At 41.0% G+C, this 24,040-nt stretch overlaps 3 protein-coding genes and 1 non-coding gene across 5 annotated transcripts; all 4 read right to left on the reverse strand.

Moving 5' to 3' along the window:
• Positions 1-162: 162 nt before the first annotated feature.
• Positions 163-3,419, reverse strand: rbx1 (ring-box 1, E3 ubiquitin protein ligase). The gene is made up of 5 exons (XM_085403351.1): positions 3,292-3,419; positions 2,386-2,464; positions 2,180-2,250; positions 956-1,041; positions 163-322 (listed from the first exon to the last, which is right to left on the reverse strand). The coding sequence occupies exons 1-5, from the start codon at positions 3,364-3,366 to the stop codon at positions 310-312; spliced, it is 324 nt and encodes a 107-aa protein (XP_085259477.1). The 5' UTR covers positions 3,367-3,419; the 3' UTR covers positions 163-309.
• Positions 3,420-3,565: 146 nt separating this feature from the next.
• On the reverse strand, positions 3,566-10,053 carry chadla (chondroadherin-like a). Its single transcript, XM_085403347.1, has 11 exons — positions 9,894-10,053; positions 9,182-9,340; positions 8,425-8,619; positions 8,192-8,347; positions 7,947-8,092; positions 7,463-7,701; positions 6,993-7,255; positions 6,011-6,347; positions 5,564-5,916; positions 5,177-5,343; positions 3,566-5,094 (listed from the first exon to the last, which is right to left on the reverse strand). Exons 2-11 carry the CDS (start codon positions 9,338-9,340, stop codon positions 4,803-4,805), a joined length of 2,307 nt encoding a protein of 768 aa, XP_085259473.1. The 5' UTR covers positions 9,894-10,053; the 3' UTR covers positions 3,566-4,802.
• On the reverse strand, positions 3,579-3,650 carry trnaq-cug (transfer RNA glutamine (anticodon CUG)). Its single transcript has one exon. It is a non-coding gene; the product is annotated as a tRNA-Gln (tRNA).
• Positions 10,054-12,515: 2,462 nt separating the features above from the next.
• On the reverse strand, positions 12,516-23,487 carry LOC146671167 (ran GTPase-activating protein 1-like). 2 transcript variants are annotated; one of them, XM_085403352.1, is made up of 16 exons: positions 23,395-23,487; positions 22,477-22,596; positions 22,251-22,378; positions 20,253-20,312; positions 19,984-20,163; positions 19,717-19,851; positions 19,343-19,501; positions 18,842-18,955; positions 18,296-18,395; positions 18,082-18,166; positions 16,976-17,123; positions 14,907-15,023; positions 14,702-14,807; positions 13,706-13,794; positions 13,509-13,630; positions 12,516-13,150 (listed from the first exon to the last, which is right to left on the reverse strand). In XM_085403352.1, the coding sequence occupies exons 2-16, from the start codon at positions 22,586-22,588 to the stop codon at positions 13,069-13,071; spliced, it is 1,737 nt and encodes a 578-aa protein (XP_085259478.1). In that variant the 5' UTR covers positions 22,589-22,596; positions 23,395-23,487; the 3' UTR covers positions 12,516-13,068. The 2 variants fall into 2 exon arrangements, with proteins under 2 accessions (XP_085259478.1, XP_085259479.1); XM_085403353.1 differs by having other exon boundaries at positions 13,466-13,630.
• Between the last annotated feature and the right edge of the window lie 553 nt (positions 23,488-24,040).

Consider the following 24,040-nt stretch of genomic DNA (forward strand, 5'->3'; position numbering starts at 1 on the left):
TCTTATCAAAGCAGATCTGACTGAGCACTGTCCTGTCACAGCAGACGGCTGATTTGTCCTTTGGATCTCCTTCATTAACTCAGTCTTTTGCCCACAACCCCTGAAAATGTGCTGCTTGTCCCTTCCTCTTTAAAATTCCGACAACACAAGTCACACAAGCTGTATTTTTCACAAGATTCCTGTTTATTTCTGTACTTACAATATACCAGAACAAAATACATGAGAAACAGCTTTTATAAGCGGGTCAGAACAAGGATAAAGTGAGGGTGCTGCTTGCAGAAGCCAACAAAGGGGTGAAGGATAAACGAGCTAGTGTCCATATCTGTGAAAACATGACAGAGAGGATGTTCTGTCAGTACAGCTCTTCAGTTTTAAAGAATAAACAATTTTCTCTGCGGGTCAACAAATGATCAAATGCACTGTTAACCAAGGAACCCCTTAAACTAGTGATGGGACGTTCTGTATCGAGGCTTCGGAGCGTGTGTCGAGTAATGGAGGGGGCGTTTCCGCGAAGCGCGTATCGAGGCTTGCTTCATTTATGGGAGGAGCTGAAAATGATGACGTCCGAAGCCTCGCTGCCCGGCTGTACCACGTGACTGGTTCATGAAGCGGTTCGAACTTTGCCGCAAATAATCATTTTCCATACTGCCAGCATAAATATACACAGTATACTGCCATCACTACACTATAGGTGTTTTACACACTCCTTTTGTTGTTGACATTTACAGGCTGTGTGCAAAATGCCACACTCTTCAAATTCATGCCAGCTATTATTTTTACGTCCAGTAGGTGTCCTGCTAGAGCAAATGAAGCTTCATGAAGCTTCGCGTTGGGGTGAACCAATTGGATGAAAAGCTTCAGTGCTTCATGGGGCTTCATCTGCCCATCACTACCTTAAACCCTTGTGATTGGACCACACAGTAAAACTGTATACAATGTAATGCATGGTACTCACTTCTGAAACTCCCACTCCCTGTTGTCCAGAGGACACACCTGTCTGGTCTTCAGCCAGCGAGAAATACAGTGGAAGTGGAAAGCATGCTGGAAAAGAGAAACAGTAGAAGGATGGTAAAACTACCTAAAAGAATTTTATTTAACAAAAATAACTTCTCTAGTGGAAAATCGATATTTTACTTCAGGTTTACAATATTTAAGTATCATGTATTTTATTTATTATTAGTCCTTTATTTATCCAGGCAAAAATCTCATTTCCAAGAGAGACCTGGCAATACTGCTAATACTAATTCTTTGTACTTCCACACGACAACAATCAAACTTTGAGGCACAACTGGAAAACAAAGAAATAGATCATGTGCGCTTAAAATAACAAAATGACCAGAGGATCAAGTTATCCCAGATTATTTAAAACCATTTTTAAGGATTTGGGAAACTTTAAAACCTTCCATTTAAATAGTGTTCATTGCATGTATAGTTCCTGCATATAAACCTGGCATGAGCAAGCTCTTATAAGCACAACAGCCTTGTGCAGGAAATTCCTATTAAAGTTCATTATGATCAATGTTGGGAAAATCGCTTCAGAAGTTATACTAATATTAATTTGTGTTTAACATGATTCCTCTCACCTTTATGGATCAGCATGCTGATCATTTTTGATAATGATATATCATCTGGAAGATCACCTCTGCCCGATACATAGAACTTCCTATATCTGCCCTTCCTGGCAGCAGAGATGATTGTTACAAGAGGTGCCTGTCATCGTCTTTTTAAGATCACTCCTTAGAAGTCCTAATCTGACTTTGTGAATCTGCATGTTTTCAGTATGGATGCCAAATTTGAACAGGGAGCATCAACAACTGTCAGTGCTACAGACACCAGGGTCAGACTGTGAAGACTCAGTTCTACTGTGATATCCTGAGTTGTCCCAGGGAGATCATTCAGTAGAAACAACCTGAACTGTGGAGTGCAGGGCACACACACTTCCTATGACTTCCTCCTTTGTTCCCAAAAAATAATTTCAGACACCCATTTTCATCTTCTTTGCTGTGTGTGATTGGCTTTTGTTGCCAATCACACACAGCAAAGACAGAGAGAAAACAGAGAAAATCAAGTGGTCAGATCAGGATTTTTCTTCCACAGTGCAATTCAAACAAAGAGCAATGGTCTTAAAGGGGAGCTGAGACCATTTTGATCACACTGTACATGTTATATAGAAGCTTACATTGCAAACACCCCAGGCTACAGTGCACTCTTCAGAGGTTGCAGAAGCTTGGTTGGCCTGGCACTCTATGCCTAATGGGTGAGGAGGGAAAAGAGAAATGTGTCAACATAAAAAGCACCATATCACCTACAATGATAAGCAAACCTCATTTACTGTCAAAATGTTCACCAAAGAGATCAAAGACCAAAATGTAAAACTGAACTCACAGAGATCCATGATGTGGTTCCTACAGATAGCACAGTTGTCCACCACAATGTCCCAGGCCCAGAGCGCCACAGCATTCCACTGAGGGGGGAAAAATAAAATCACACAAATATATGATCCAAGATTCATAATCTGGAGATTATTTAATTTAAAAAATGTCTATATCCCCTTATTTGAACCACACGAGGGCCAGCAGTGCACAAACTGCTGTGACTTGAGGGGCACTTTTTGAGCTTAATAACAAACATGACATAAACATATGTTTTATTTAAAAATATATATTTTAACTTTGGTTCATTATGAGTGTCAAATGTCTTTTGATTTGAAAAAGAAGAAGCAAAAGCATCTCTTGAGTGTCTGTAAGAGGGCCTTATCCACTTCCCCATCCCAGAAACACGCCTGAGATGTTACTGTAAACTCTATAGAAGTCCTCAAATCATTAGAGATTTAAGGCATGGGGCCCTAAATATATCATTTGAGTCTAGCTTATTGAGAAAAGAATAGCATAAGAACGAGACACACAGTCGCCATCGAAAGCATGTCAAACGTGTAAACATTATTTTTAAATACAAAACAAAAATTACGTGTGATGTGTAGCTAGGCTAATTCCGCCGGGGTACCGTTTGAACAGCTGATGTGTTTCTGCCCATTACACCTTTGTTATTGATTCAGAGATATCTGTAAGGGCGTTGATTCTCGGCCCCTTAATGGGAAGTGCAAATTCGTGGGTATTCGTTACTAACAGCTACAAGCCTAGTGTCCTATGCCACAGTGACATAGCGCTAAAGTTAGCATGCTAGCGTTAGCTTAGTAAAGGCAGTGAGCGGCACTGAGCTATGATAGCGTCCATTGTTCACATTAGACAGCTTCTTAGTAACTCCCCGGTGAGAGACTTTTTACAGCCATACCTTCTTTACTTCAAATCGTTTCTTGCTTGCGCTATTAGTACCGCTCGGTGTATCCACGTCCATTGCTGCTGCCATCTTGAACGGAAGAGTATGACGTATGAGCCAAATCAGGCGGAAGAAGAGCGGCAGTTTCCGCCGTCGAATTTGAGAAATTTTAAAGCGTATTATATCGATATTTGACGGCGTAATGAAGACAGATCATAGTTATTTTCTTATATTTATTTCAAAAGCTAACAATGTTAACTTTCATGAACACAAAGCGAAAAGCTTCTCCATCCAAAACATTTAGGTTCCACCGAGATTTGAACTCGGATCGCTGGATTCAGAGTCCAGAGTGCTAACCATTACACCATGGAACCCCCACGACTAACCCTCAACTACACCTCAGTATAAAGGTAGGTATCACAGACACAATGTTCTGTCATTTCCCATTAGATATAGTAAATTGTTAGAGCACAAATGTTGCTAACACTGCCAAGTAGTTTGAATTACTATTGATCTCCCATCGATGCTACGGTGATAAGATCAATACTTTGCTTCTATCCTATAAGTTCAGTTTGTAGCCCACTGAATTTTGGAATTAAAAAACTATAGCTCAGACATGCTGTATGAAAATATCTGAAAGATTTTGTATTTACCGTCACGTCTAGAATATTTAAAACCTATAGCACATTTAGATAACAGATGTTGACCAAAAGTGCTTAAAAGACAGGTCTAAAAAAAAAGAATAGTTTTAAAATAATTAAGAAGGTGAAAGATTTGTTTTGTTGTCGTGTTAACTAATTATTGTGGGAAATTAAAAAAAAAATCAAAGTGATTTTAGTGGTCATTAAAATGTGTTCAGAATTTGCATATTGATGACTATTTCATAAATCATGAAACACTGATCTCCCTTACATAAGCTGCCCTTATAGGCTAAAAATATTTGTATTGGTATAGGGAATACTGGCTTGATATCAGATCAATACCAACATTTGCAGTACTGCACATAACTAGCTGTGTTTGTCCGTTTTTGTTAGCTTTCAGTATGGATACACCCATAGATAAGATTTTTTTTGGCTATGTGGTTCTTCTATAAACTACACTCAATTCCAATGTGGGATATTGCTGTGCCGTCTCACATAGGGACAATGTGGGATAACATGGCCTCGCTGATTTCACCTATAGACACTTGACGCTTGGCCTCTGTAAATTAGTATGTGCACCACTAAATATACATTTCTGTAATATGCATAGCAGTTGGGCTCCTCTAAAAATGCGTTGTTATTCTCTCTCAACAAACCTTTTTAGTGTTGCATTAAAGTATCCCTGCAAGAATGGTGAGAGATTGGCTGAGTGACTGTCAGGTTTCCTCTGACTTTTTGACTTTGATTTTTCGCTTGGATACAAAAGACTTGCATGGCTCAACATTTTAATTTAGAACCAAACAAATGTAGCTTTCAAAAAACCCAGCTCCTTAACACTCAGGTTTATTGCAAAAAAAGAGGAAAAGGAAAATGAGTTACATGTTCTCATTTCAGTATCTTCTTTTTCTTTGTTACTTTTGGTGGCCCAGGTTTTCTTTGAGGCTGCTTCCTGGGCAGTTTGGCGACTTTAGCTGTGGTCTGTGCTTTGACTTTTCGGGATTTCAAGGAGTCTGCTTTGGATTTCTTCACTTTTGGATATGCAGCACTCTTCTTTTCTGGTGGAGAAGTGTTCTCTGGGCAGGACTTGAAGACGTGGATGCCCCGGACCTTCTGACCTCTGAGCTCAGGAGGGTGACCACAAGTTGCGGTCAGCTCCAAACTAACATTCTCCATCCACCTGAGCCACAGATACAAAGAGACAGAGTCAGTAAAGCTGTCAGTTCATTCTAACTGTAGTCCCAGGTAAATCTTACACCGACCTGCGCAGAGGAAGCAGAGAGCAGTCACAACGCAGTGGGTTGTCCTGCAGGTCCACAGTCTCCAGGCCGGTGAGTGGGCTCAGATCAGGAAACTCCTCCAGCTGGTTTCCTCTCACAGTCAAAGTCCGCAGCTCTGAGGCCAGCCCCAGCAGTGCATCCTTGGAGATCTGCACAGTGGTGCAATACAAAGAGTTGAAAAGAAAATTCTTTATCTTGAACAAGCCCTCAGTGCAGTGAATAATCAGCACATATTTTCACATAAACAGTACAGTCACGTTTGGACTAGATATTGGAAACCTGGCTGGTGTTCAAATACTGACAATGCTGAGAAAACATAAACACGTTGCAAACGAACTTGTGATATTAGCTTAAAAGGGTCTCTCGTACCTTTTCCATTCCCATATGATCCATGTAAAGTCTCTTCAGACTTTTGGATAAGGGCTGGAAAGCATTTGGTCCCACCCAACGAACTGAGTTCCCAGAGAGGTTGAGCTCCTGCAGATTAGGGGTCTCAAGCAGAGCGTGGGTGGGCACCTCAGTCAGCTGATTTGAATCCAGGTGAAGGGTACATAGAGAGTCAGAGTCAAGAGCGCCCTTGGCAATGTAAGTTAAGTTGTTATTGCCCAGGTATAACTCAGTAAGTTTAGAGCCCAGTGAGGACAGCAACCCACTGGTCTTAAGTTTAGAGATGGCATTTTGCTCCAGGTGTAACACAACCAGACTTGGTAAGAGTGACAGAGCTAGAAGAAAGACACAGAACAGCCATGTTTTAGTTCCAGTGTTTCTTGTAGATAGTATCTACTGAGGCAGACTTAATGTAATTTTTCCACTGACCTGATCCAGGGAACTGCGCCAGCTTGTTCCTCTCCAGGTGGATGTAGGTGAGCTTGGGCACTCCAGCAAAGGCCTTGGGGCCCAAGGACATGAGGTCATTATCAGAAAGATACAAATACAAAAGGTTTTTCATCCCTTGGAGGGCACCACCTTCAATTTCATGGATTTTGCAGGACTGCAAGTGAAGAGAAACAAGTTGGCTGCTGCCTGGGAAGCTGTTGGCTGGAAGGTAGTGGAAGTGATTATCGTGGAGGTCCAGCAACTGCGTCTGGGCGGGGAAGCCTCGTGGGATTCTAGTATGGCCCCGACCCTCACATGTGGCATGCTGGGTCTCAGTCTAGAGAAAATCAGTTTTGAATGTGAAACCTGCAAAACGTCTCAGTGGAAATAACAAACAGTCATCGAGGAAGTACTCTGAGGGTTTACTTAATAGAATACCGACATATCACAGTGCTCTGAGACACTGATAAACATATGAGTAAAACAGCTGCCTTGTAGCATGCAGCATTAGCCTTCATTTAAAGGCCTTTGAAGCATTATTTGTGGTGTGCCAAAAATCTACCACTATGTTACCCATCTACCTACAGTGGAGTTTTAGAGCTTTCAACTCAATTTTATTCATATAGCATGGCCACTTGATCCAGCCCCTAAATATATGCTTTATCAAAACCCTTTTAGCATAGCTCTCTAGCTTAAAACTAGAGAGGGTGTCTGCCTCCTGAATCCAAACTGGAAGCTGGTCCCACAGATTAGGGCCCTGAAAGCTGAAGGCTGTGCCTCCCATTCTACTTTTAAATATCCTAGGAATCACAAGTAAGCCACAGTCTGAGAGCCAAGTGCTCTACTGTGATTAGCGAAGTAAGTAAGTACAAGTGAGCCAAGTGAGAGTGTGGTAAAACAGCAAATCTATGAGAAACTGGAGTTTTTATTTTTTCTTCCTGCTTTCATTGTGTCCCAGAAGTGTTTTCTGTCTCCAACTTACATCACATTCACAGTTAGCTGGACACTTGACCTTCTGCTTTGGCTTGGCAGTGGCTGTGACCGTGGGTGGGACTCTTTCCGTACTCTCCTCCTCCTCCACCGGTGACTCCCCCCTCCTGCAGCGCAGATCCAGAGGAGACACCGCCTGCAGAGGCTCATCTGAGAGGTGAGGAGGTCCAGAGCAGGCCCCCAGCAGCTTCACACCACTAACTCTCGCCCACTGCCTCAGTGGAGACATGTAGCAGTTACAGTAGATGGGGTTCCCTTTAGAAAAAGTAAGAAATGCCTGTTGGTCAGCATGTAAAAATGACACATGGTATGCTATCACCCCCCTACATCTTTCTTTCTTGGCCTCACTATGAGACATGAGAAGTCAGATCACTTACATCTGCTGGTTTGGAAAAAATGAAAGCCTGTTATGTTAAAGTAAAAATCTGTGTCCAATAAAAAATATCAGAACACAGGCTTTACCTGTCAGGTTGAGGCTGGTGAGGTCTCTAGGGCCTGAGAAGGGCTCCACGTACCGAAGATGGTTGTGGCTGAGGTCAAGGTGTGAGAGGAGGGGGGCTTGAGAGAAGGCCTTGTCTGAGAGGTCCTGAAGGGACATGTGGCTGAGGTACAGGTGTGTAAGCTTTGCCATGGAAACGGAATCTTCCCCGAGGTAGACCATGGGGTTGTGGTTCATGTGCAGCCGTGTGACCTCACGGAGTCTTAACAGGTGGAGGACATGGCAATTTAAAATTGTCACTTAAAAGCTCACAAATTTTACTACATATATATATATATATATATATATATATATATATATATATATATATATATATATACATATATATATATATATATATATTATTGACTTCTTTCTGAGTGCTGCTGCAGCTGAGGATTCAATGCTAAACACACATTAAAACACACATATCAATACGTCCCATAACAGTCGTCCAGGTTGTCCCACCTCGTCATTGTCTGTGTGGGGAAGAACTGCAGCTCATTGTGATCCAAGTCTAGGCGGCTGAGGGTGAAGAGCCCAGCAAACGCCTCAGGTGCCAGGTTGTTCAGAGAGTTGTGGCTAAGACGAAGAAACTTAATGTTCTGCAGCCCCTTGAGGAGGAAGAGGAGGAGAAGGAGGACCGTTGTGGAATCGCATTACCAAACACATCCAAAAAGATTATTAACGTATTTACCCATAATTTGGAGTACCTGGAAGACCATGTTAGGGATGTAAACCAGCTGGTTGTGGGTTATGGCCAGTGTGTTGAGGAAGCCGAGCTGTGTGAAGGCTCCAGGCTGGATCTCCTCGATGCGATTGTTGTCAAGTCGCAGCTCTTTCAGGGAGGAGAGACCGTCAAAGGACTCCTGCAGCAGTGAAAAGAAGAGAACATCATTCTCATAATAAAGACTCGAGAGGAAAAACTGCGGGCCTCTGATCTTACTTGGTAAAGGATTTCAATTTTGTTGTGAGCCAGGTTTAGAGAGACCACTCGGCCAAGAGTCCGAAAGGCGCCCTCTTTAATCTCGATGATGTTGCAGCGCTGCAGGTTGAGATGGGTGAGGTAGGGTGTGTGCATGAATGTCCCCCTGGACAGCACCTGCAAGTTGTTATTTCTCAGGTCGAGTTTCACAGTAATCTAGAGGAAACAATGAGTATTGGACACACAATTACATGCCAGGACGGAAACCAGAGTGAGGCTGGTTTATTCAGATAATAAGTCTGGTTAGCTAATCACTCTTTGGTTCTAAAATCACTCTCTCTTGATTTCAGCACTAATTACTCACAGAATGTGGTCCGTGCTTCATAATTATACGCTTTCATTCTTTCTTTACTGAGGACAATGAGTGATCATTCACAACACAGGCTGGAAAATAATTACATGCAGTATTTTACAGAAGCTTCTTTAGCAGCAGCAAACTCCCTTTAGATGTTTCTGATGTTTCACTGAGGAGAAATCTTTGTCCTATAAACCTGTTTCAGTTCATCGATATTTCTGGGATGTCTTAATTGAAAACCCTTTTCAGGTCGTGCCAGAGCATCTCAGTCAGGTTAAGAGGAGAGCATTTGAAATTGTTATTGAAACACATGCACGCGCCATCCTTCAGAGTAAAGAGGAGAGGATCCATCCAGCTTGTTATCAACCCTCAGTTTAAAAAGCCTACATGTCTAAGATACAGCAAAACCCCTGAATTCCTCACCTCCTCCACAGTCGAGGGGACATCTGTTAGGTTCTTGCCCACACAGGCTGTTGTGAGTGTGATGCTGTCACAACTGCAGGCTCTGGGACACTTTTTGGCTTCCACGGGTAAAGACAGTGTTAAAACAAGGAGGACGACTTCAGCAGAGAAGATCTGCATCTGTGCCAGTAACACATGTTAGAAATAGAATTACAGGAGTGGCTAAAGGCCCCGGGTTGGGAGACAGACACTAGACACACTAGTTCAAGTTATAAAGCTCTTCTGCACCTTACAGAAGCAAAACAACAGATTTGGGGGTCTTGAAACATGGATTCCTCCTCATTTAGTTGGATAAAGGACTCTGCTTTTCCTTTCATGTCTATAAAATATTTTTGAAGGATTGTCATGTTACCTAAGGTATCTTTAAGGAGGCAGAAGAGCTCTCCACGGTTGAAACCAGCATAGCCTTTTACTTTGTTTGATTTCCCCTGATCTCCCACAACTGGTTCCTGGTTCCCAAAACTCAACGGTTTGGCTTTAGCAACACATGGCACACATCATTTATCTGCCATTTTTAAAATATAGATGTAGCAGGTGATGATCAAAACTGATCGATACTCAATATCTTACACTATATAGCTTAACACTGAATGCTACCATATGAGAAATCTAAACTCCAAAGAAAATCCGAGTTCAAAACCCAGACTCACTGAAAACAAGCAGCTTGGCTTACCTTTAACCATATGGCTGTGCTATCAGTGTTTCCTTGGTAACAAGAATTAGAGATGGATTTAATCTGCCAGTTCGGGCTTTAAGTTGTTCACTGAGGGCTTTACTTCACTCTGAGTGTGCTCAGTACTTACAGCCTGTGGTCCAACAGGCTAACAAACAAGACTTTGGTAAATTCTTTTGTGGTGACCCCTGATCTTTGTGTCCTCTCTCTGCAAATTAACACACTGGCTTCACATTTTCTGAGGCACAAGAAGCGAGCAGCTTCTATTTGCTGACACATGAGATGAAATAACTCACTGCTGGTTTGGAAAAATCAAGGCTTTTAAATCTGAATGCCGGAGTTTCATCCATAAGCTTCCATTATAACCTTAAAAAAGCCTGCTTCATCAGGCAATAATAATTGTGTGAATGCCTCAAAGTATTCTGTTATTTCTGCTAATTCCGGCTATATCTTTTGGTATTTATTACTATTATACTTTTTAAAATATTACACTTTTTTCCTTTTGTCCCATTGAAATGAATGGAAAACTTCCACAATTCTGCTAAAACTTGCTTGTTTTTGAAACTTAACTACTTCCTCATACTTTCATGTAGAAACTCCATTCAAACTTTAAAATGTTCTCAAATTATTGGGCTTTTTATGTGTGATTCAGCTTTTTCATATGTGTTACTGTTTTAATTTAATGCCTCTTTAAGTTTTCAGTTGCAGCTTTGTGATTTTCCAGAAAATACATGCGTTGTTATGGTTGCTATGCAATTAACTCAGAGTGACAACTTGTCCTTTCTGAACTTTCTCTTCATGTCTGAACAACTTCTTGCTACTCACTCAATTTTCACTCAACCTCCACAAATTATACATCAAAACGTGGGGATTTTTGCTGGCTTTCAGAAAATGTCACTATCATTGTTGTGGAAGTTACAGATTTTTATCAGATTGCCTCAGAGCAACACAAAGTCTGAAAACTCTCCATAGAAAGTCAATGGAGAGTTTGTTCAAAATCAGCGCTGGAACTCTTTAATGAGAGCCATTTTCAAATCGTCATATCTCCTTAACAAAGCAAAGTTAACAAATGAGGCTTGTGCCAATTCATCTTCAGACACTGCTGACACTCACGGTCGAAGCAGTTTTTACAGTCATCTTACCGTTGAGCCATAAATTACATTTGTTTGAGGGGTGGAAATCTGTCCTTTCTGTCCGCAGTGAAGGTTCAAAGTCTGCCGATTCACCCAGTACAAGTGACAGGACAAGTGCTTCTATCCCACCGAGTTTTACAGTAGTTACACAACGTTTTGTAACTCCAAAAAACGGCGCAGTACCTCTGATTGGTGGACTGAAATTGAGCAGAACCAGGTTGTTCTGCCTCTTTTCAGCAGAAATTTCAGCGTTTTCACCTCTTATCAGCACAAATCTCAGCCTCTTCTGCTGTTTTTATCAGAATTGTCAGCTTTTTTCAGTTACGTGAGAACCAGTTTGGCTCAATGAGTAGCTGAAAAATTGCAGCCTCTTCTGCTCTTTCAGAAGAATTTCAGCTTTTTTACCTCTTTTCAGCACAATTCAGCTTCTTCGGCCCCCTGCATATTTTTTCTCTCATCATATCTATTGTTGGGACAAGAACTGCTTTGGCTCAGTGAGATGAGCAGCTGCTGTGAGATCTGTTGGTGCAGGTTTGAATCCTACTTGTTGCTGTTAGCACACCTCTGCTTGCATGCACTCTGCTTTAGTGACACTGTTCAGTGTACCCTTTCAAATAAAGCAGTTTTCAGCAAAGAGTTCAGCTTCTACACAGTGTTTTCATCAGATAGTTCTCCTGCTGTTTTCAGATTCCACTGCAAGGCATTCACACAGCATTTTCGCAGGAAATGCAACTTTTTCTAGTTATTACTACCATTTCAACTTTTCTTTCTCCGTTTTGCATTACTGTAAAATCTGTATCTGCATTACATCTTTGGAGTTTAAAGTTTTGCTTTTTATTTTTAAATAAAACTCATTCCAATAAAAGCTCGGATGCTATCTGAAATATAAAAAAACCTAAGTGTAATGATTTGAAATGCTTATAAATCCCATTTTTATTCTGACTGCAACATTCGAAGAAGGAAAAAATTATTTGGGAAAGAGCCACGTTCACCACAACAGCCTTCTTCTTTTAACTGCAGCCAGGCCATTTCAGCACTGAACCTCTTCGCTAGGTTTAGCATCGTCTTGCTGAGATATGCAAGGCCTTTTTCTGAAAAAGACATTATCTGGATGGGAGCACATATTGCTCTAAAAGCTGACCTTATACCATTCAACATTAATGGTGCCTTTCAAATGTGCAGATTATTCTGAAATTGCTCCGTAAATTGTGGACAAGGTCTTTTGCCAGATTGGTTAATATATATCCAATCACGTTACTGACCCGTTGCCAGTTAACCTGAATTTTCCTTCAGCTGTTTCAGTAGTTTCCCTTATCAGTTTAAATATTTAACATTTTCCATGTTTTATTGTGAATAAAATATGGGTTTATGAGACTTGCAAATCACTGCATTCCAGTTTTATTTCCTTTAAACAGCATTTTGTCTTTTTTGGAATCGGGGTTGTAGAAACTACACAGTCAGCTTGCAGACACTTAAAAAAAACAACAACAACACTCAAATGAGCTTTATTTTTGCAACACAATTTCATCAACAACTGTCTAACCTGAAAATACATTTCAATTTATTTAATGCATTTTAATGTGGTATGTTACAGTCTTGTTTCTGCTTGTCAATAGATATTTTAATATCACAATTTGACAATATTTGTGAATATATAACAAATATTTGGTGTGAAACAAGAGAACAGCAAAGGTGAAAATTAAATAGAGAAGCCACAATAGCTGCAAGTGCCAAGTCCACACTGATCCTGGTTTACAGCTGTCATCTGTGGAGCGTGAGGCCTTTTCTCATTCACCCATATACAAAGAAGGTGAAGTTAAAGGTGTCAGTGCTGTCTGGTAGTTATTTGAACATATACAAAAGGCTTCAACAATTTCACACCTTCAGAGCTTTTTCTATTTCATAAGACATATTCAAGTTATGTCCGAAGTCCAGGGAAAAAAGGGGTTTTCTCAAGTGCTCCTCTTTTTTACTTTTGTGTTTGTGTGTGCTGGTTTCCAAAGGCCATGAATGATCAGTCTATGCGCACGTGTCCACAGTCCTCAGCTCTGAGACCGGACTCTCTGCAGTGTTGATTGGAGATTGTTTTTAGCATTTCCACATGACTCCAAGGTCTTGTTATTCCTAAGAATGACACGTGCAGATTGTACAATTATTTATCCTGTATTACAATTTTTTCATTAAAAGATCTGGAGATTTTCTAGGATCCCATGAAACACCCCAAAATCAACAATAATTATTTAATTATTAATTTTTTTATAAGTAAACTGCACCAAAATATTGCATTATATAAATAGTTTAATCAAGAATATAATGAATCCTCTCCAACACAAAAGTGAGATAAAACCAGGGCGAATTAATCACCATCTGTTTACGCACCTGGTGCAGAAGCATTTATGTGCTACGTTACTAAGGATAGGAAATAATGGCGTTTTGTACCTGGAAGCTGCCTTTTGATTGGCTCATTCTGTCACGTCCTTACCGGGACATGAAGGCCTCCAGCACAGCCACGCTCTCTTTGGGGAAGTAGTCCTGTCGAACGACATGCTCCAAAGCTTGGAGGTGGCCGGGGACCACAATCACAGGTTTCACCTTATCCTCGCTCTGAAGGTAGAGGACCAAAAACATTAGGGGGGGGGGGGAGCAAACCAAAGACACATTTTGCAGAGTGTTTCATACCTTAATAAGTCCAAGCAGCACTAACAAAGATGATACAAAGCTGTAGCCTTGGAAGGAAGAGGAGGTGAAAGCTTTCCTCAGGAGCCCATCTGCAAGAGGAAAACCATCTTTACAAACAGAATTTTCAACACTGGAATAACACATCACTGACAACAAGTTTAGTTTCTCCAACTCCAAGCACTACAAAACACACATTTATGCAAAGCAAAATAAGATTATTTATTTTTTTAAAGCACAACTTTCCATCCACCAATTTGTTTGTTGATGGGAAAAATTACAATAATATGAAAAAAAAAGTGCAACGTGTGGGGAACGTATACATATATATATCGTTATATCTTAAGGTTAGCGTGGCTCTCTTGGATGGAAACAACTACCAGCATCTGAAGCTAATGATTTTATACTGCTTCATAAATCCATACACACCATGCTAGTGTAAAAACAATGAAAATAAATAACATACATTAAAAAAAAAAAAAAAAAAAAAAAACTCTGGCACATACTGTATACAACAACAGAAACAAATGCCAGTTTTACATGTGGCTTTTGTTCTAAATAAACCTTTAAGTGGATCTATTATTATAAAGCTCCACTTAAAATTTTTGACTCCGTATGAACTCGACGAGACCGGTGAGGACAGAAGCCCCGCCCACCTTCCGCACAAACCCTTTGTTTGCAAGTGGCAGCCAAACGTGACAGCTGGCTCTAACTGTGATGAGCCAAAACCACTTTTTCCAGAGTAGACTGAGCTTTCTAATGACTTAGATGAAGTAAATTGTAGGATTATTTAAATAAAATTAAATAAAAATAATTTAAGAGCATTTTAAGCTTCAGCAATAGCTGAAAATGAGAAAACTATACTAATACTCAAAGTAATATGTGAAAAAAAGAAAAAGAAAGAAAGAATCAAACAGCTTAGCACAAAATAACTAAAATACACAAATGTCACACAAGTCTGGCATTTGCAAGATGACTCAACTCCACAAAGTGTCTTACCAATACTGTCCAACACTGCATTCTTCACTTCAGTATTGTCCTCCTTGTACACAGATGCAATCTTGAGGAAGGCTTCAGCTGTTTTTGTAGCGTCTGAAACATCCACCTGGGCCCGGAAGAAGAAATGTTTACACACTAAAGAACTGCTGGATCTTTGCATAGGATTACAAGTGTGTTTTAATGTCACTGGAGATTTCTTTGCTACCTGCTGCTCAATAAGCAATGCTCTCGTGGGGCCCAGTTTAAGCAGTTTGTCAGGGGAGGGAAAGCTGAGGAAGGAGGAGACTTCTGGGGGTCGAGGTGTTGACTGTGGGGTGGAAAACTGTAAGAACAAGGCAAAAGGAAAAAGTCAAAACACAAATGTGTGCATATGATCACAGCTAGTGTGGATTTTAGACTTCCTGTCACCTATTCAGTACAGAATGAGGCTTCTGTTAGACATAATAGTGACGTCCCTCAATACTTTAACATGTTAGTCATCATTTGGATTCAATAAGGCCCATATCTTACATATATCCTACTTAGAACTAGTGTATATTTTTTTCCTTATACAGTGGGGCAAAAAAGTATTTAGTCAGCCACCGATTGTGCAAGTTCCCCCACTTAAAATGATGACAGAGGTCAGTAATTTGCACCAGAGGTACACTTCAACTGTGAGAGACAGAATGTGAAAAAAAAAATCCATGAATCCACATGCTAGGATTTGTAAAGAATTTATTCGTAAATTAGGGTGGAAAATAAGTATTTGGTCACCTCAAACAAGGAAAATCTCTGGCTCTCACAGACCTGTAACGTCTTCTGTAAGAAGCTTTTCTGTCCCCCACTCGTTACCTGTATGAATGGCACCTGTTTGAACTCATCATCTGTATAAAAGACACCTGTCCACAGCCTCAAACAGTCAGACTCCAAACGCCGCCATGGCCAAGACCAAAGAGCTTTCGAAGGACACCAGGAAAAGTATTGTAGACCTGCACCAGACTGGGAAGAGTGAATCTACAATAGGCAAGCAGCTTGGTGTGAAAAAATCAACTGTGGGAGCAATCATCAGAAAATGGAAGACATACAAGACCACTGATAATCTCCCTCGATCTGGGGCTCCACGCAAGATCTCATCCCGTGGGGTCAAAATGATCATGAGAACGGTGAGCAAAGATCCCAGAACCACACGGGGGGACCTGGTGAATGACCTGCAGAGAGCTGGGACCAAAGTAACAAAGGTCACCATCAGTAACACACTACAACGGCAGGGAATCAAATCCCGCAGTGCCAGACGTGTTCCGCTGCTGAAGCCAGTGCATGTCCAGGCCCGTCTGAAGTTTGCCAGAGAGCACATGGATGATACAGCAGAGGATTGGGAGAATGTCATGTGGTCAGATGAAACCAAAGTAGAACTTTTTGGTATAAACTCAACTCGTCGTGTTTGGAGGAAGAAGAATACTGAGTTGCATCCCAAGAACACCATACCTACTGTGAAGCATGGGGGTGGAAACATCATGCTATGGGGCTGTTTTTCTGCCAAGGGGACAGGACGACTGATCCGTGTTAAGGACAGAATGAATGGGGCCATGTATCGTGAGATTTTGAGCCAAAACCTCCTTCCATCAGTGAGAACTTTGAAGATGAAACGAGGCTGGGTCTTCCAACATGACAATGATCCAAAACACACCGCCCGGGCAACAAAGGAGTGGCTCCGTAAGAAGCATTTGAAAGTTCTGGAGTGGCCTAGCCAGTCTCCAGACCTCAACCCCATAGAAAATCTGTGGCGGGAGTTGAAAGTCCGTGTTGCTCGGCGACAGCCCCAAAACATCACTGCTCTCGAGAAGATCTGCATGGAGGAATGGGCCAAAATACCAGCTACTGTGTGTGCAAACCTGGTAAAGACCTATAGTAAACGTTTGACCTCTGTTATTGCCAACAAAGGTTATGTTACAAAGTATTGAGTTGTATTTTTGTTATTGACCAAATACTTATTTTCCACCCTGATTTACGAATAAATTCTTTACAAATCCTACCATGTGGATTCATGGATTTTTTTTCACATTCTGTCTCTCACAGTTGAAGTGTACCTCTGGTGCAAATTACTGACCTCTGTCATCATTTTAGGTGGGGGAACTTGCACAATCGGTAGCTGACTAAATACTTTTTTGCCCCACTGTAGAGATTTAATGGTTAGAATTTAAAAAATTATAATTACAGACACATTTGATGCCATTTTACTCATTTAACTTGAGCCAACTTGTGTTAAAACTATTGCAATGAACAGACATGTCTTACCTTATTGCCAGTGCTTTCCTCTTCCTCCTCTTCTTCCTCTTCTTCCTCTACTTCCTCCTCGTCCACATCGTCCTCGTCATCATCTTCTTCCTCATCGTCGTCTTCGTCCTCCTCGTCATCATCATCTTCTGGCTCGCCCTCATCATCACTGAAGAAGTTGTTTTTTTTTAAAGCACAGCTCTGTAGTGAGGACTTTGCAAAAAGACTTCATGACCTAAAGCTGCGTCCACAGTAGATGCGATTTGCGCGTTTCACATCACTTGATAAACTGATATTTGACATCTGACATGTGAAGTATTTACTACCGTGTCATTCAATGGTATCCTGAGTTGGCAGCTGTTTGAATCACTCACCTGGGATTTGAGAAAAGTTTATCTCGGGTACTGTCCACGTCATGCTGGTTAGTATTTGAGTAGAGTATTTAAGAGAAGCCTGGCAGGAGGATCTCAGTATAAAGATTATAGACAGCAGATGTCAGAAGGCTCAAGAGCATCTACGGACCTCGTCAGCATGTGCCAGATAAAGGCCTATTACAATTCAAGGTTCTACACAGGCTACATTTATCAAAACGCAAACTGGCTTCCTTCCTAAAACGATTCATCCTGCGATCGAAGCGAACAAATACCGGCTTCTCTAGCTCAAAAATCCTGAACCTGTCCACACATCCGAGGATTTTGCACTAAGACATTTCAGGCCTTGTCAGAAATTTTGCTAAAGCAAATTGCTCGGGGCCCAAACCAGACATTATTTTGGGTGAAAGCAGCAACCCTAGAATTGTCAAATAATCAATACATGTTAATCGGATTTGCGCTGTTATTGACGAAAACTTATTCTGTTGAACTGGAAGCAAACGAAGCCACCGAGGTGGGACTTATTCCATGTCATTGGGCAACTCTTTGACTACTTTAACAAATCCAAGGCATGAAAGATGTATCTATAATATTTTGTCTTTGAGATACTTTTTTAAGTTGCTGTAAATTCATATGAAGAACCTCAAAAAGAGAGTTGTGGGGGGGGGGAGGCTCTGAATGTCACTTTCTGCTATGAATCACAACCACTGTGGATGCAGCTCAAGCAAACAGGAGTCAGACTAAGCTGTGATTTACCTGAGTGATCCAAGTAGCTCGCTCATGTTCATGGCTTCCATGGCGACTTTCAAGGCTCTGCAACCATCCTCTCCGATGCAGTTACCTGAAAACCAGAGATCCTTTCACACAAGCCATGAAGCCAAATGCAGCTAAAACAACATTCCTCCATAATGTCTCAAATACAAACAAACAACAGAAGCATCATGACTGACACCGACTGCATTCTTTGTACCATTTAGGTCCAGTTTCTCCAGTTGGTCCTTGTCTTTTACTGCCTGTGCTACGACCAGAGCAGCATCCTCAGTAATCTCACCGTACGACAAATTGAGCTCCTGTGGAACATAAAAACTATTTATTCAGAAAGGTGTCCCACGTACATACATATGCTTTTATTTTAACTTCTGTAACGTCACTGTAGACTTCCACTATGTAAAACAAAAGGCGTTGGATAGGAGCAGCTGTAAAGTAAAGTTTTCCTTCACACGCGAGCTCCTAGATAGGTTTCTACTGCAGGTCTATTCTTTGTTGCAAATGTGAGAGAAAAGCTTTCATGGTGACAACTGAGCGTGAATTAAACGATAAGCGTCGAAGCAAACTTTTACATTAAAGATTTTTTTATAATCAAGTTAATCGATGAATCGTTACAACTCTAATACCATCATTAACCCTGTGCCCTGTTGTCAGGATGATAGGGGGAAAAAAATTAAATATTGTCCAAGCCTACTGCCAACAACAACTTGCAACAAAGAGCTGGCAGTAGAGGGTTGCCCTCACTTACCTTGAGGATCGGCAGCCCCTCTGACACGCTCACTGCAATCGCTTTGGCTCCTTCCGGTCGTACCAAACAGTCTCCAAAGTTTATCACCTGGATGCTCCGCAAGTGTTTCAAGGCCTGTGAAGACACAGACAGTATCTGCTGTATCAGGCTGAAAATAACCAGTACAAATGATGGTGATGCATATTTTCACTATATTCAAATCATTCTGTCCTATTTTGCAGGCACTGTACAAATGTATCTTGTGAAGGCATAACTTTAAAGAGTTATATAAACAATACAGATCTTTCCTCTGTGCCTTTTAAACCAATCACTCTTTTGTGCAGGTGTCAGTGAAGCAGATTTCCATGCCTTTTTCAAGACTATCCAAGATTCTTTTTCCAGGCCTGGGAAATGAACGTTTTCAAATACTTTTCAGGTATTTCATGAGTGCACAAACTCTGTTTAAAAAAAAAACAACTCACTGTCTAGATATGCAACTACTAATCCCTTACATATGTATACCTGAGCCATGGCCATAGCCCCCTTCTCAGTGAACGTGTTGTCATTCAGATTGAGGATTCGAAGTCCTGGATTGTGTTGCATGGCTTCGGCCAGGGCGGTCACACCTGCGTGGTTGATGCCATTCTGGGGCATGTGAACCTCCTCCATGCTGCCCATAAGCTGGAAAGACAAACTTTAATCGTACACGTTCGCTGCTTACACATAAAAGATAAAACTGTAAAGATCTACTTTGAATGTGTCTGACAGCATAAACTGGCTGATAATTATTTATACGAAGTGGTCCAAGAATAAAACGTGTCAATCATTAAGAGACGTATGAGAAACAGTCGTTCTGATGAATCAAAATGAAGCCTGTCGATGAAAATCAGTCTTACCTTAAAAGCCTGAGCGAGGGCAGTGGCTCCGTCATTCTCCAGTCGGTTTCTTCCAGCAACAAACACCTTCAGGCTGAGGGGCGATCCCGCAGCGCTGGATTTTTTATGGTTGTAGATCAATGATGCAGCTAAAATCTGAGGAGTACAAAACAAGTACAGTCATAATGATCTAGGATGCATCTGTCCACTTGTCTGGTTTTCATCTTTGATGCTTTATTCTTGACAATGACGACCTTATCCAAGAACACGTGTCATCTCCACACTTACCTTGCCACCTCCGATGCCCATGCCACAGTTGTTGAGCCGTAGCTCCTGCAGTGTGTAGCAGGTGGAACTCTTTAGCAGATTCTCAATGCCCTTTACTCCATCGGGTCCAAAAGCATTGTCGCTGAGGTCTAAAACTGTGAGCCTGGCACCCGCCAGCATCAGAGCATCACCCAGTGAATTCTACAAAACAAAAATAGGAAAATAGGAAGTGAATCAAAACTAACCGCTTGGGAGTCAAAATTGATGTGTTATTGATAATCATGTAGTACCAGGGAAGGTGGGATCTCAGAGCGCAGGCGACCTGTAAACATGTCACTCCAGTAACAACGCTGAGGAGGAAGGAAGCAAGGAGATAAGAGCAGTGTCAGTGGAAGCCACAAGATGATTGATTGACTGATTGTATTCCATTACAGGGCAGTTAATCATATAAATTATTATTAGATTCACCCATGCTTGTTGCAGGTATCAGTGTGACAGAGAGCAGAAGGCTGTTTTCAGCCATATTTAAACATTGTGTCAGACTAAGTTATCAGTTCATCTGCATATGAAACTTCTTATTTTAAGTGTGCACCCAACCTATCGCCCTAAGGCAGCTGCAGGATGCCAACCCCCCTTCACCCAAGCCATGAATTGGATAAACGTTTGGATTTCTCATTCCAGATTTTCATACTTCAAACATTTGCTATGATAAAGCACCTTTCATCATATGCCTTTGGAATATTAATATAGGGCTGGGCCATATTATACCGTTCACGGTAATACCGGTATAATGTTAGGCAACGATAGGAAAATGAAATATCGAGATAGAATATGAATAGAACGCGCATGCGCAGTGCCTTTGTTTTCATACGCACATGGCCGATTGTTGAGTGAAACAGATGAACCAGAATTGGTTTGTAAAAATGGTGCAACTTCAGTGATGTGGAACTGGTTTGGTGTTTGTCCATCAGATACACAACAAAGCACATTTTTTTGCAGAACATGCAAGCGGCCGTTGTTATTGTCATATTTGTCGGACTAAGATGCTCTTAAATCTGGGAGTAATCTGGGTCCTAAACGCCGTATGCTTCAGGTCAAACAACACTGCAGCATCACTGAGAGTTAAAAACTGTCTAAATTCTTTCATCTTTAATAAAACGATCAGCATTGCTGCTTTACCAGGTGTAACTATGAAGTTTAACTTCCAGGCATCCATGAAAACAAAATTTATTACATTTAACAGAGTTAGAAGTTAGCAGGAAGCTAGCGGAAGTTAGCTTGCTAGTTTCGCTAGTTACCTAAGCATGATATTGCATGTTCTGACTGAGAGATTTCTGAAAAAAATCAAACGTACAGCTCTGCTATCACTTCCAACATAAATGAAGACAGGAAACTAAACAGCAGTGACGTTTGTAGGGTTACTGAAGTTGGGCTAGCTGGTATATAATGATGTGCTACGTGATCGCTAGCGACACAGCTATGTTAGCATAACATAAACAGTGAAGCTGGAGGACGAACGCTAACACTTTTCCACTTATAAAAGTTAACGTTAAGGTTCCTCATGGTTAGAGACAAATGCAATCGCATGGCAGGATGCTGTAAAAGGACCAATCTTCAGTCAGGAGAACAACTGAGATAATCCATCCACAATACGAGGTTAGTCATTAATATACTGCAACAACATGGGAATAGAGCAGCTGCCAGAGAATTCAACATTAATGAATCAATGGTACAGAAGTGGAGGAAGCAAGAAGAATGAGTTTAATAAAGTTTGATTTATCTGACTGCTTTGTTTCGCTTAATGTGCCTTATAATCCCGTGCACCTTATGGTCCGAAAAATACATACTGCACACTGCAGTTTAATGTTGCAAAGCACCTCTTTTTAACTTCAGTGGATATTATACATGGTTATGCTCAGGATATGTCAGCCCATTTCTACTGGAAATGCCTTTTGGTTAAACTTTCAGCAAGGAATTTGCATTTGCACTGTTACATTTTTATAAAGCTTTAATGTACATAAAAACCAGCTTCTTGTTTAAGTGAAAATAAATGGAAGGTTGTCTTTTTGCGCTAGTAATGTTGTGGAGTTGTATTTTGTCTCGCATCAATTATATCGTCAGTTATATCGTTATCGCAAATTTTCAAATATATATCGTGATAAATATTTTTGGCCATATCGCCCTGCTCTATATTAATATTAATTGTATTTTTATTAGTTCGTATTTATTGTGGAGAAATATAAAACTGCTGAAATGTTAGAGATGATGAACAGAGAAAAACGTCTCACCATCAATGCACTCTTTGTCTCCAGGGCCTTAGCGATGGCCTGTGCTGCCTCCACACCTACAGTGTTTCCCTCCAATCTCAGAGCTTGTAAACCCTCAAAGTCCTGGATCTCCTTCACCATCTCCTCAACTGCAGAGATTCAAATGATCATATTAAAACAGGTAACACATAAGAAAAATCATTAAAGCCAAGCCTTTGGATTATTTTAGTGATTAAGTGACACTCACCTGACTGAGCATCATCCAGCTTTCTTCCCTGTCCTTTGTAACTGAGCTCTCCATCCTCCACTCCAGTTTTGGCCAGAGAGTCAGCCAACTGCGCAACGTCGTCTGTCGCCATCCTGGCACCTGAGGACCAAATGCATCACTTTTTAAACTTCATGATAAACTCCGCTGTCTGACTCCTCTGCCCAATACCAGATGCTAACAGAACCAAAACAAAAGCACCCAAAAGAAGTCATTCAAACTCTAAATTATTCAGCTGGGTGTGAACAATCTGGTTTAAAGAGCGCGGGTTTTTTCTGGAAAACCTACCCTTACTGCTAGCCTTACTGCGACACAAAAACAGCTGAAAGCGCTTGTTCCACTGAGGGAATAATGCACCTCAAACACTGATTTTAAGTCTGGAAAACCACCGGAGCTCCCATGTCTACACTGTGTAACCAGTAATCTCTACAGTCTCCTACATAACGTCTGCACTCTGTGTGCTCGTCTAATACCCGGAGACAGCCGACAGCTTTGACGTAACGGTCACTGAGACAGAGTTGTTTTGGGGTGGATTTCCTCTTACAAGCAACCGGCGCCTAGCATGGGCTAACGTTGCTACCGTTATGCTAATATACCTGCATGAACTGTAACAGGCTCGTGTCCGTGGAGCCTTTACGATCGTTTCTGGAATTTATAATCCATCTTTATGCCATAATTACATATTTTCTTATGCGAATATGAACAGAAAAGATTCACGTGCTAGCAAAGGTCCATTCAACGTGGTTACAGCTCGGTCAGTCATCTGTTAGCAAACCTTTCAAGTTGGCCAGCGCCGAGGTTAGCCCCAGCCCTCGGGTTGAATTAGTTATTTTACACACCCTAAATCGCGTTTTAGCTAAACATGAGTCTACTCTTTATATAAATGAATGCTGTCATTACCACAACACTGCTGTGCCGCTTGAATACAGTCCGGCGGGTCGCTCCCTCGCTATTGCGCCTCTTCTTCTTCTTCTTCGTGAGTTTTATCAGCGAAAATGGTGCATTACCGCCACCAACTGGTAAGGAAGGACCTTAACAAAAATATTAGTCTGTCTTCAAAAATTAAAAAGCAGCCTCATAACCTTTATATCTTGAAGTTTGTTTGTTTTTTAATTTGTTTATTTATTTTCTTTGCCTTTAATGAATAGCTTTTGTTCTTATACTGAAGTTTTAGATTACTTGTCTAAAACAAGCCAGCATCAGAACTTCAGCCAAACTACAAAAATAAAATACGAAGGTCAGCCAGGAAGTGAATCAGAAACAAAAGCAACAAATCCTGAGATGTTAATAACCCATTAATCTTCGAAAATATTCTGCCATGCCAATTTGTTATGTTTTATTTCTCATGGAAAATACAAACTAGTTGCAACATTACAGAGATCCTCTTTTATTCTTGTTCTTCTTTTGGCTGTTCCCTTTAGAGTTCACCATCCGCTTCACATCAACTCTCTGCATGTCCTCTTTCACTGCATCGATGTATCTTCTCTGTAGTCTTCTTATTATCCTCTTAACTGGCAGCTCCATCTTTAACATCCTTTATTCCATA

The sequence above is a fragment of the Rhamphochromis longiceps genome, linkage group LG4 (genome assembly GCF_057381845.1).
Source record: "Rhamphochromis longiceps isolate RC_006_pf linkage group LG4, R_longiceps_female_GT1.1, whole genome shotgun sequence".
Lineage (NCBI taxonomy): Eukaryota > Metazoa > Chordata > Actinopteri > Cichliformes > Cichlidae > Rhamphochromis > Rhamphochromis longiceps.

What these genes read in the sequence shown, in the direction of transcription:
- rbx1 (XM_085403351.1), bottom strand. Translation starts at nt 3,366, where the DNA reads ATGGCAGCAGCAATGGACGTGGATACACCGAGCGGTACTAATAGCGCA. An exon ending in AACGATTTGAAGTAAAGAAG is followed by an intron (nt 2,465 to 3,291) that starts GTATGGCTGTAA and finishes TTCCCCCCTCAG; the next exon opens with TGGAATGCTGTGGCGCTCTG. An exon ending in GAACCACATCATGGATCTCT is followed by an intron (nt 2,251 to 2,385) that starts GTGAGTTCAGTT and finishes CTCACCCATTAG; the next exon opens with GCATAGAGTGCCAGGCCAAC.
- chadla (XM_085403347.1), bottom strand. Translation starts at nt 9,340, where the DNA reads ATGCAGATCTTCTCTGCTGAAGTCGTCCTCCTTGTTTTAACACTGTCT. An exon ending in CACCAGCCTCAACCTGACAG is followed by an intron (nt 7,256 to 7,462) that starts GTAAAGCCTGTG and finishes CTTTTTCTAAAG; the next exon opens with GGAACCCCATCTACTGTAAC. An exon ending in TCTCTGCTTCCTCTGCGCAG is followed by an intron (nt 5,095 to 5,176) that starts GTCGGTGTAAGA and finishes TCTGTGGCTCAG; the next exon opens with GTGGATGGAGAATGTTAGTT.
- LOC146671167 (XM_085403352.1), bottom strand. Translation starts at nt 22,588, where the DNA reads ATGGCGACAGACGACGTTGCGCAGTTGGCTGACTCTCTGGCCAAAACT. An exon ending in CATTGCTTATTGAGCAGCAG is followed by an intron (nt 14,808 to 14,906) that starts GTAGCAAAGAAA and finishes TTCCGGGCCCAG; the next exon opens with GTGGATGTTTCAGACGCTAC. An exon ending in TGCTGCTTGGACTTATTAAG is followed by an intron (nt 13,631 to 13,705) that starts GTATGAAACACT and finishes CTCTACCTTCAG; the next exon opens with AGCGAGGATAAGGTGAAACC.